Here is a 12,538-nt window from a genome sequence, read left to right as displayed (position 1 = left end):
GGCGGGGCCCGGCGCTCCCCGTGTGGGCCCTCGCGCCGGCAGCACGTGCCCGGCCCCGACACGGCCGCGGCCACCGCGAGGCTCTGGGCGCCCCGACGGGTTGTGCTATTTCAGGCGGAACCAGCGAAGATCTCCTCACTGCTCCAAACGCTCCCGGTACTTTGAAACCGACCAGATACCATGTTTTGAAGCCATCATATTATAGACATAAACAGAGGAGGGCCACCAAAGTGTACAGCTGCGCCAAAGCTGGCAAAAACATGGCAACGAGAAAGGTGCCACAAGACAGCTTTGCTGACCTACTCAAGAATAAACTGCAGGATCTAGCCATCTTTCTATTTTGTTACGATACCCATTTGCTGATGCCGCAGACCCTCGGTCCTTGTGCTGGCTGCAGGGCACGCAGTGTGTGCAGGAGCACGGGCAAACACTGCCTCTGTGCGGACGGGCACAGGATGCAGAGCACCTTCGGAGCACCTCAGCCTTATCACACCAAGACGTACCTTACACAGCCTCACCACACGCACCTCTGTAAATCTCCAGTAATGGAGGAGACTGCAGATTTTGCTTTCTCTTATTTTTCATATTTCTTTACCCCTCTCTCCCCCCTTCCTCCCCGACAAAGGAAATGGATCCAAAATAAGGTGCTGTAAAGTGACATGCCAAGCTGTCAAATGGTGACACTTGGGATAAGTGAGACTTTTAAACGTCAGAAATTCAGTTTTTAATGGCGTGCTGGCAATGTAGACCTAACACTTCATCACAAGGATGACACATTCTAAAAGCTGTTTTAAAATAAATCAGAGTGGGGAAATGCTCCTTCAGGAAGGGACTGCATTTAAGCAGGTTTGAGGAATGAGGGAACCGTGCAGCGGTTTCATTCTTAAATCGAGTCAGTGAGGTTTTCAGGAGGTTTTGGTGAGAAGGGACTGTAGTTCATTGGAGGTGCCATTCAAACCCACACAGTCAGGAGCTGTTTAAGCTCCTGATTGTCACAACATTCCTGTGACTTCAGTTACTTCTCAGCTCTCTCAGCCTCCATCAACTCCTTGTCATTCAATTGGTATTTATCTTATGTCTAAAAGCAGTTCAGTCTGGAAAACACCTCACAGCTGGCTCATGTGCCACCCAGCCCCACTGGCACTCCCCAGGTGGTGAATGGCCCCGCACTTACCACACCGTGGCTCCTGGGCTGCAGCCAGCAGAACGCACACCTGCCTCAGAGCTTCCCAACAGCGGGTGACCAGCCGGGGTTCTCCTCCTCCACCTGCAAAGACAATGACAAAAGCCTTACTGCCAAGACCACAGGTGAGTTCCTCTCCGTACAACAACTTTCTGCAGCAGCACCCGGAGCAAGGCCTGTGATGCGGTGCGGGGCAGACTGGTGAACCTAGCTTGATGAGCTGGTTTGGCAATTCAGCACCACACTAACTACTTTATGACAGCAGACTGAGACACGGCTTCAAATCATGCCAGTTGAGTTAATATTTAATATTTAATGTCATTTCTTTGTAGGAGGGATTACTACCACTATTGCCTTGGACATCAGGACAATAACTCAGTAATAACAATGAATGCAGAAGTAAAGTAATCTAATTTGTGGAAGAAAAATGTGAGTCCAACAATTGCCAAGAGAAAGAACAGAAGCAATAGCTCAGGTTCAGCCCAAGTCCTCCAAATCCCAAACACACAGGTATGGCAGGGAAAGCACTTACTCTCATTGCAGGTCTGTAGTTTCTGGTTGTTGCTTTTTTGTTGTTGCTGTTGGTGGTGGCTTTTTGGCAACATAAACCAAGTGGCAATTAAGTCAGACTGGTTTATTTTCTCTTACATGAATGCATTTTAATTAAACTCCTATTTCAACATCAGCTTCAAAGCAGGAGACCAATATTTTGTTTCAGGTTGTAATGACAAAGATATTACACTCCTCGCACTTCTTGAAGAAATGGTTGTTACAAAAACAAAGAACCAGGTGACACTGTTCTTGCTTCTGGTACGTTCTTACTGTTAGAATTTACGCTAATATGTAGCTAAGATAAAACTCATTCCTGAAGAGGTTTATTTTTATATTTCGACCACTCTGAATGTAACATTTTAAGAAATATTTTTGTTTCATTCACGAGTCTTAATTTCTCCACCCAACCCCGTCAACTGATAATATTTGTAGACAAGGACATAGATGTTGCTTATACAAATGCCAGCTGATGGACACACATTTTGTAACTGAGGTGCAAAAGACAGAGCTCTGATGTTGAAGACAGTACAGAGGTAATTAAGGGATTCTTAGGTTGCTTGCAGTTTTCTGTAATTTTTCTACTCTCTACTACAATGACGCACTGCCTAAAGGAAGTTATAAAGCTAGAGGCTTGGTAAACAAATTTGTTTCCCAAGTACCTCTTTTGGGTAGAGTAGCTGTACTGAGACACATGCTGATACACCACTGAAATGGACAATGGCTTCAGTAACCCCAGCATCACAGAGGTCCTCTCCTACTGCTTCAAATCCTTATACCATGAAGATTTCTTATGCTCTTTAGCAAGCTCCAGACTCTAAACGCTGTCACACACACAAAGGAACTGGATCACATCAGTATTCTGTCAGGCACGTCCAGTGATTCATTTCAAGATCAACTTCAAAACCTGCCCCAAAGTAATTCTGATCTGACCCCTAAGTTCTTTTTTATACGTAGTTCTTTCAGCTGTCCCTCTAGCATTTAGCAATGCTATCTCTGGCTGCTCATGCAAATCCAGTATTGATTGTGAAAGACCATTCCGCTGCACCCTTTGCCTTCTGCAGCAGTAAATGTGCCTCCCATTCCTTATCCACTTTAGAAATCACTCTTGAAAGGAAAAATATGGGCCCCAAAGAAATTTCCACTAAGTTATTTTTCAGCTCAGATTTGCACTTATGAAATCTGAACTTCATGTTCTGATATATACAGTAAAAGCTTCAGCCTCAGGTGTCCTATTTTAATTGCCTGCTATTTTCATTACAGACCATGATGGCATCAAACGCTCTTCAGGAGATACTTGTATTTTAATTTATCTTCAAATATAAATCACACATTATAGCACCTTTTTCCTCTAGGTTAATTGAATCAATTCTCTTAAATGTCTCTAAGCCCGATCATTTGAGAGAGGTTCACCGTTTGAAATCTTTCAAGAGTTATGGCCCTTGAACTGCACGCAGAATGGTACCGGTCCTTGCTCCAGATGAAGATATTTTATACATACAAGCTAAAAACTGTTAAACACATAAGCGATATTATCTGTAAAGCTATACTCACAATACTGTGATCACCCTGGTATTTTGCCAGAAATTTTGCAAATATCCCAGTGAATTCATTGTCTTAACGTTATAAGTCTTATTAATAATTGATTGAGTCTGGATATATTTTACATTTTGAAGAAAAAATAAAAAAATCTCATTTTCCTTATTTCTACATTACTTTTAATACTAAAAAAGAAAGTAAATACTGGTATTAAGAACAATTATTTTTAATTACTGAAAATCCAGGAATGACCAGTGAAGAAAACTTGATTTAACATAATTTTTACTAAAAATAACTCAGACTGATCAGTCTTTTTTCCTGTCCATTTTATGCCCTTAGAACCAAACTGCTGCTTTGGTAAGTTCAATCCTACATTTAAACTTGGACTTAAGAAAGCCAAACATAACTCAGTCACAGCAATGGCAATAAAATAGAACATGCTTGGAAAGACAGTCAATGTTTGGGTTGTTTTAGAAGTTGGTTTCAAAAATTAACACTGTGGTTTAAGTCCACAGTTAAATGTAGTATGTTCTGCTAGCATGGCTGGTTTTGCCTGTGACAGAGCAATCCTGAGGTGCACCTCCTCAAGTCTGACAACATCCTGAGTCCATCCAGCTCAGAGGTTCTCGGCTGGTCAGCACCTTGCACACAGCACTCACAGCCGTGGGGTGGTTGGGTTCAGTTTCTGCAAAATGGCACCCAGCTGTTCCCTGAGTGTGCATAGTAGAGGGTCAGTGCCTCGGGACAGAGCTGAAAAGAACATGTGCCAGTAACTGGGCAGATATAGGCAACACGCTCTTGGGTTGTATGGACTCTGTCCTGCGTTTAAATATATAATATACTCTTCTTTTGTGAATTTCTTTTCAATTTACCTGTTTGAATTTATTATTTGTAAAATGTATCAAGCTTCAAATGGATTGACCTTCTGCTAATGTACATCACCTAATGAATGGATGCAATTAACTAATTAATATTGGACTATTGCACTTTCCAGGTCACATTTATCATCACTAAATGTGTGATCTAGTTTGCAAGTTTAAATTTTTTATTATTACCCTTTAAACTACAGAAATAAGTCTTATATTTAATTACCCGAACTTACATATTCAATTAATAGCTTCATTACCTTAATGAATATGGATACAGAACAGAAGTAGTAAAAGATTGCTTCCTGGGTGTGCTGCTAACCACACTCTATAAAGAGCATGCTCTGAACCTCAGAACAATTTTTTTATATTAAAAATTCGTGGTTGGGAGTTCCAAAGGAATTAGGCCCCACAATCCAACATTCCTATCCTATTCCTATCAAACAATTTTATAATCTATTTTGTTAGCATATCATATGTAAAAAGGAATTTTGCCTTTATGTGTCAATGGAGTCAAATCTGTCATTACCTTTGACTTTAATGATTTTTTTTTAATTAATTAGGTAGGTTCAGATCAGGTTTTCACAACCCTGCAGCAGGACTGGTAGCCATAAATAGTAACAAAATGTCTCTTGCTATAGGAAATGTGTGCCCTGTAGAAAGATAAAAGGCTTTGACAATGTACACCATTCTGGTTAAGAAAACATGGTGTTTCGATCACTGCAAAGCCCATTGGATGTACTTAGAGCTTTTCTTCATGCTGCATGGCTGTATTTACCAAGACGTCTTTTGTTCGTAACAGCAAATCTGATTTTAAAACTTTGATCTTGATTTTTAGGGTTTTCTTTTTAATGAAGAAATGGGATGTGGAAAAGGTTATTTTAAGAAGAACATGCTGTCAGTCACCTTCCTTTGCACTTACTTGTCACGTACATTAACTGTTCCGAAAAAGGAAACGTGAAGAAAAAAAGAACAGGGAATTGGTTGCAACAAAGTGTTTTCCCATACTAAATTAATTCATTCTCTAAAAGCAAAATTCTTTTTGTACTTAAATAGTCTTTTTCCAGATGCATTCAGAAAGTTAGGCCTGCCTATACTGTCACCTACCAGAGAAGTTTATAGTAGAACAATACCCAGCACATTTAGAAAGAAGCACAGTCTCGTGCAGCAGATAATGCTGGTGCACGTAACCATCTGTACAGCATTTCCCTAACACTTTCACATTTTGCCAGCACTGACAGTTCTGTCCCAGAGCCCTTCAGTGTGGAATGTTATCTGTTCCCCACTGTGCCAGTAAGACCCCGCAGTGCAGTGCTGCACTGCACAGCTATTGCAGAGATTCAAGCAACTTGGAAACTCTCAGGGCCTGTTATACATATATCTGTCCATACAATAACTTTTAAAACATATTATCATTGATTATATAGCAATATATGTAATACATATACGTGTAATATATCAGTAATGCACTGAGACCTGATGATGCTCCCAGCCAATCAAAAACAAAGAAAAGTTTTGGGTTCTGCTTTAGAGAAAGTCCAATTTAATTCTCACTGCGACCAGTGTCAGCAACAGTGGACTTCAACAGGCTTTGAACGAGGCCTTAAGCATTACTGGCAGAAAGTATGAAACACACATGTGGTATCTTTTTGATCTCATATTCATGATCTGGACTGAAATGTTTTATCTGGACACTGAGATCACAGAAACAGAGAATAAAGAACAGAGAAAGTCTAAGGGGGTCACCTCGTGTGCACTACCCCTCCCTCCAAGGTGGGCTCAGCTAGACCTGAGCTGCACACTACAGATGCTTGCTTCTCACCAAGACTACAGCGGAGACAGAAGATGACCAGAAAGCACAAGAACTAAAGAAAAGTGCTGGTGTTTTTTTGTGTACTAAAAACCATCAGAATGCTGAATTGCAGCACGTTCAGATCTTCCTCGCCTCATTTTTTTTTTTTTAGTTTCCCAGCAGCGAGATCAATAAATAAAACAGAGAATGTCCTTTAAGTACCATGCAGCAGTTTCTATAGGAAAATATAAATATAAATTTGTGCAGGAACATGAATTATAGCAGATGTACACATTCAGACTTTGTCCAATTCAACTATAATCAGCAGATTTAGACTTAAAAATAATTTGACCCATATTATTTCAATTCAAAAAATATATGTGTTATATTTATAGCCTTGGTCTCTCCAGCTGTGTTGGCTTAGGTTTTATTACATCAGTAATAACAATTTATGTGATACTCTGAATAATGTACTATTAAAAATTCAGTACAGTATAGACTGTTACCCATGGGACTTAAACTGTGGGAGCTATGTGTATTATTCTGTGCTTTGCTATTTCTGTAGGAGTGAAGATTACTCATAGTAATGGTTAGGTTATACACACTGTTTGAATTCCTACTCTGCTTGAATCCAGGTGAAGAGAAGAAATAGTTCAGATGAGATTGCCTTGGGGTGCGGGTCCCAGTGGTTTCAGTCTTGTGATCTAAGGTCCCACATTCAACCACGAGCAATAACATCAACATGCTTTTTGACATCTTTAAAAAATGCCAATAGATTTGTGAGGCGCAACCTCCCTTAACAAAAACCATTTGATGCTTCAGCAGACTATTGGCTTTATCTGTGTCTATTAATTTTTCACTACAGTTTATCTAATTTTCCTGGATTAGAAGTCAGACTGACATATTTGTAGGTCCCGTGATCACCCTTGGAACCCTCTTTTGAAACACTAGTGGATCAGCAGTACATTTCCTATGTTCCATCTTGGTGGTACTAGGACTGGATTCAGACATAAAGCAATCCACTGGCAGTAGTGCTTGAGTAGTCAAACATTTGAATCTCTTGGGGGAATGCTGCACAGCACCAGCACAATTAGTTACTGTTTAACTTATCAGTTTCTCTTCAAGCCTGTCCTACTGAGAATTCATTTTAGGAGTTTCCTAGACTCAGACCACGTACATTTTGGTTCTTTAGCAAGGCAAAAAATTCTTTTAGCTTTTCAGCTAAGGAGTTCGCTATCTTGAATGCTTCTTCTACACTTCCATCCTCCATAGCTTTACATACTGTCATGTAGGATTTGTCAGGTGAAGGGATTGGAAAAGGTGGTTGTTATTACTTCTACGTTCTTTTCAAAGCACTCCTTAAAATATTTGTCAAAGTATTGAAGAAAATCTGAAGAAAGGAAAAGTAAATGGTACATACTTGTGTCAGGAACCTGGTTCTCCCACCCCATAAAGACAAAAAAAAAATGGTGTGGGGAAGGCAGCAAGATCTGGACAAATGATTAGGAGTTACTGTGTCTGTCACTGACATATTATTTTGGTATAATTAGATGAAAGAATAGACTTAATACTTTCACACCTGTTATGAGACTAAACTAAGTAGCTTCATACTGCTTTGAGGGGGAGACTTGCATCTGCACGGGAGAATGAACTCTTACGGACAAACAACTAAAAATGGCTTTCAACAACATATTTATTTCCCATTTTCCTGGAAGCGAAGAAGTGGATTATCTCATTCCTCCAGCAATGAATGAATGGCTTCCTCAAGATCCTCCCGTAGCTCGACAATACCCATAATTCTGAAAGTCATAACTGTCATGGTTCAATGATTTTTGGTTACTGGTATTCCACATCATAACGTCAAGTAGTGTATGTACCTGGTTCTCAGAAGAGAAGAACTACTACATTCCCCAGAGGACTTTGCTACCCTGTTACCGTTTTCCGGTCAGTGGGAAAGATAAAACTCACCTATCACGAGACCTGTCCTCTTCTCATCCCGTCTCTCATCCTGGCAGCATCTCGTTCCCCAGCTGTCTCACTGTTGGTATTAGAGTAAGGCCTACCTTAATTTTGGACACTTTCTCTCATTTTTTATTGGATTTATTAACTTAAATTTTAATTATATTGTATTATAGCGTGTGATTTTGCATTCTGATATCTTATTTAGTAAATTAGTTTGTTTCTCCATCTCCAGATTGTTTGCCACTGTTTTGTTCTTAGGTCCATCTCCCTACCCTTTTTACATTTTCCCTTTCCCGGGGTGTGGGTCCGTGGGTCCCCCGCCCCATTCGTCATGGAACCGGGCTGAACAACCCGCAAACCATTGACAATAACAAACATATACTTTAATATGCTGTGATAATTAAGGTTCTGAATATCTTTGCTTTGTAGTGATACAGTGCAAAGATGTTCAAACTGCAGTACATAAGCTGTTTTCAGTGCCTTTCCAGAGGCAACTCCAGCTGTCTCTGTGCGAGTGCAGACCTGCACTGTAGGCAAACCTCTGCACCCATGCCTGCATGCTGCCACACAGGTGCTCACCTGGATCATATAGCACCAGGACAAATGCAGGCATCTCATAACTTGTCACCTGTGTGGCTCTCCACAGGTCAGCATATTTTGAATCTGCTAATAGTGAAATGGTATTTGAATGCAGATGCAGAGATAGTAAAAGGACATGCAAAAATGCTTAGGGATTAAAGTTGGATAGTGGATGTAAAGTCAGTGGTTAAGGGATGAACATGCATCAAGTCCTACCTTGAGGGAAGGAAGAGCACCAGTGGAATTGTAGAAATGGCCCACTTGCCCAGTCTCATGGGTCTTTGTTCTATTCACAGCAAACAATAGTACTGACAGATCTAAACATACTAGCCACCAAGGTAAAAAAGGAAGAAGACCGACAGAAACCAAGGCAATGAATATCTACAACAGATGCTAAAATAACTGGGATAAGCTCTTAGTGTGACATCAAATGATGGAAAATATTTGTAAGCCAACTAGAAGCCAGTCAAGTCAGTATCACGTTTGAGAAAATCATCCAAGATGCTTGAGAGGTTAAGAGTGAAATATTTTTCTCTAGGAAGCCCAGGCCTTTGAAATATTCAGCAACTTCAGCTCTTAAGATAATGGCCGATAATGCTTCATATTATAGCACCTATGCACTTTTAAGCCAAATATATTGGGAACATAGAGTCATTCTCAGTACCTCGCTTGCCTATTCTGCTTTATAGAGAGCCACTGGACCAAAGCAGATTTCATTAAGTGTTCCTAATTCATTCTGCCTTGTCGCTCTTTTGTAAACAGGGCATGTCACTAAACAGCAAAGCATTTAGTCCAAAAAGAGTCTTGTGTGTGAATGTACAAATTCAACATATGACCAAGGTAAGACTCCTCGTTAGCCACTGAAATCCTTCAGAACTATAAGACAGGAGCTGTTTGCTTTTTACTGAGTAGAGCATAGCGTCCTCACAAACATTTATTTTCCTTTATAACTTCCCCTTGAAAAGGTTTCAGACAGCCAATAGTAGTATGGCTCAAACCCCAAACTAGGTCAGAGCGAAATTTCCAACCATATTTTGGTTCCTTACTTTGTGGTTTCTCTTTTTGTCTTTCCTTTTGATTGGAGCAACAGGAACAACATTGTATCCATTTTTACTAGAAAAAAAAAAAAAAGAAGTAACATATCCAGAAAGGTAATGATTAATCCATTCTGTAAGAAAAAAGACAAGTTCTGCTTGTAAACCTACTGGTATTATCTCGCCAGTATAAATAGAAACATGCTCAGAGAGGGCACAGGATGGAAAACTCATGATGAATTGTTAGGGCATGTTGTGTTGGTTCTGTCAATGCCTGCAGTCAGATGATTTCACTGGCTGTACAGGATGAAATCTCATATTTCAATGTATAAGTAAAAGTGTCAAAGTTCAGCTGAAGCAGGGACGATTACAGAGCAAATTTTGTGTGTATTTGTAGCCAGGGCACCAGAGCAATAGAAGAAGCCAAAATGAGCCGGAAAAACAAAAGGAATTTAAAGGAGAAATTTGCCTTGAAGAACAGCTTGGTTAAAGAAGCCCTTTCAGAATTCCTGGGAACTTTTATACTGATAGTAAGTGTCAGCTGCTTTCCTTCCTTCCTACTAATTTAATGTTGGACAGTGCTTGTCAGGGGACATGTATGCTTTTTTCTTGTACTACACCAGCAGCGTGGTTACTGTCTGACAAACACTGCACAGCCTTGAATGAATTGCTTCTGTTTATGGTAAGTTTGAGATTCCTTTCTTCACCTGATGTAATTATCACTGGCTGCTAAACACTCATAGCTTTATATATTACAACTGTCTGATAAACATTTGATTTTTATAGAGCAGAATTTGAGTGAACAACCATAAAACTCTGGACATGTAGTGAATGTTAACAGTACTGCATTTTTTTAACTCAGCATTTTATTCTACTTTCACTTCTGTGTACAATCTGCATTTGCTTTACCAAACCCACTAGACTGCACATTTTGACGAGAATTTTAGCTGTTATTTTCCTGTGCTACACAGAGATTTATCCATGTGACTTGTGCTGAGCTTATCGAGTTGCGCTGCCGAATCTTTAGAGATTCTGTAAATTAACTATTTTTTGTTTTGTTTTTAATTGCATTACATACAATATACATTTGCTTGGTTATGTAGGGCTGTTACAGTATTAGGTAAATAGCAAAGCTCCGCATTTTCACATCCCTATTTTTTTTAACTTCGTATCTTGCTCAAGTTTTTCTGCATTTTGTACTGGGACACAGAGCTGTCCGGTGATTTACCAGGGTAGAGAGCAGTCCCAGCAGCAGAGCTGGAAGTAAAGCAAACAGAATATTTATGCCAAACTCTTTCTCCCTCCCTTTAGTCTGACAAGACAGTCCTGATTATTGCTAAATATTTCATCATAGTGAAAAGACAAAAAATTAAAAATAAGGCATAGGACTGACATAGTATGTTTTATAACTGTAACTATATTAGCTAAATTTCAAGTAAGCCATCTAAAAAATTCCAGTAGCTCATAAAATACATAAAAATAATGGTCTTTAGTATGTTTCAGCCAATTGAAGTGCACAGGCACTAAAAGTAACATTATTCTCAAATTTAATACCCTCCATAAGACATTACAGTAAGGAGCACATTTAGAAGCAAGGAGCACAAAGCACTTTACAAACATTAATGAATTAAGTGTCACAACACCCTGGTAAGGAAGGGAAATGTCATTATCTTCATTTTATATATTAGCAAACCTGATTAGAGCAGACTGCACAGGAAGCCTGTTGCAGAACTCTGAATATAACCGAGATCACCTGACTTCCAGTCCTCTGTCCTCGCCACAAGATCATCCTCCTCTGTCCATTAATACAATTAAGCAAGTGAAGAAAATGCATTAAAGCGCAGATTAGATCGCAAATGCTATTACTTAATGTCCTGCTGCACAAGACTAGAAGGAAATGGAAACCCAGAGTCCATTTTCTATGCTATTCATCGTATGAATGTAGTAGAAAGTGAAGCTTCAAAATTGTTGATAATCTCGGTGAATTTTTCAATTCTGTTTTACTCTTTCTAGTTTTAACCCTAGCTTAAAGCGGAAAAGAGGCTCACGTGGATTTCCCTACAGCTTTCCAAGTGCTCAGATACCTCGATTTATTTTTAGACTGTGCTAGTTAGCAGAAGTACAAAGTTTATTGGGAAGAAATGGACTTTTCTGCTGCTATTTATTGCTATTAGGCTCTGTCAGCTAGTAAGCAACTTCTCTTTAAGAGCAGACAAATATTAAACTTTTTAACTTAAATTAGAGCTAATGAAAGGGGCGCCCTGTTAAGTCAGGAGGCAGAAATCCTTGAAAAACAGCTAACACATATGCAAAATAAGCAATAACTTTATTTCCCTGTCCTATTACTATGTTTTAATCTTGTTTCAAAGTGAAAGCAAGATGATTGCTCGTGGTCTGCAGCTGGTTCAGATCTTTTCTGAAAGCCATTTTGTGCCTCTGCCCTGCATCTTACAGCCAGTGGGGAGCACCTGCACCACGGTGCAGGGCAGGGAGGAGCCCTTCCACTACCCACAGGTTTTGTCTAGGAGTGTTAAAGGATGGTACCTAAACCTCTGATCAGCCCAGCACCTCTGGAAATCAGCTGAGTGAAATTCTATCCTCCAAATCACCTATTTCTATTTCCTCTAGAGAACATCACAGATCACGTACTATAAAGTGCTTAAGTTGCCATCCTGGGTAACTCTCCAGTCTTAAAATATTTTCCAAACTGTATACTGTAAAATCTGTAGGATTAATTGTAGGACATCTTGCAGGTGAAATCACTCATCAGGCAAAAACCAAGCCTTCCCCTGGAGGCACAAAGGGCTCCACCTGCAGAACTGAACAGATTTGAGACAAGCCTTGAAAGAGTCCCTGCGTATCCCATTTGGATAACATCTCCTGGTCATCTCTGCTTAATACGCTGTGGTTTGCCTTGCAGCACAGTCTCAGAGTACGGAAAGTGAATTCTTTTCAGATGAAACTGAGGTGGAAGGTGAGCTCCAGAAGCACAGAAAACGTGCTGGCTTTTAACGGCTGCTCAGTCCACTGGATC

The 12,538-nt window shown here is 39.9% G+C and overlaps 2 protein-coding genes across 3 annotated transcripts in view; one reads left to right on the top strand and one right to left on the bottom strand.

The window, feature by feature from the left end:
* ALDH1A2 (aldehyde dehydrogenase 1 family member A2) overlaps window positions 1-1,263 on the bottom strand; it is a 56,835-nt gene extending 55,572 nt beyond the window's left edge. The window contains exon 1 of the mRNA XM_021407087.1: window positions 1,175-1,263. The gene's annotated coding sequence lies outside the window, so the exon portion shown is untranslated. The remainder of the gene's footprint in view (window positions 1-1,174) is intronic.
* AQP9 (aquaporin 9) overlaps window positions 37-12,538 on the top strand; it is a 38,161-nt gene continuing 25,659 nt past the window's right edge. Inside the window, exons 1-3 of one of the 2 annotated variants that reach the window (XM_021407088.1) lie at window positions 37-1,308; window positions 1,516-1,693; window positions 9,902-10,034. In XM_021407088.1, the coding sequence (XP_021262763.1) occupies window positions 9,933-10,034 (102 nt within the window). In that variant the 5' untranslated portion in view covers window positions 37-1,308; window positions 1,516-1,693; window positions 9,902-9,932. Of the gene's footprint in view, window positions 1,309-1,515; window positions 1,694-9,901; window positions 10,035-10,080; window positions 10,187-12,538 lie in introns of those variants that run through there. The other variant, XM_021407089.1, reaches the window with a different exon arrangement.

Source organism: Numida meleagris, chromosome 9 (assembly GCF_002078875.1).
Source record: "Numida meleagris isolate 19003 breed g44 Domestic line chromosome 9, NumMel1.0, whole genome shotgun sequence".
Lineage (NCBI taxonomy): Eukaryota > Metazoa > Chordata > Aves > Galliformes > Numididae > Numida > Numida meleagris.
This window is presented reverse-complemented; position numbering and strand designations above follow the sequence as displayed.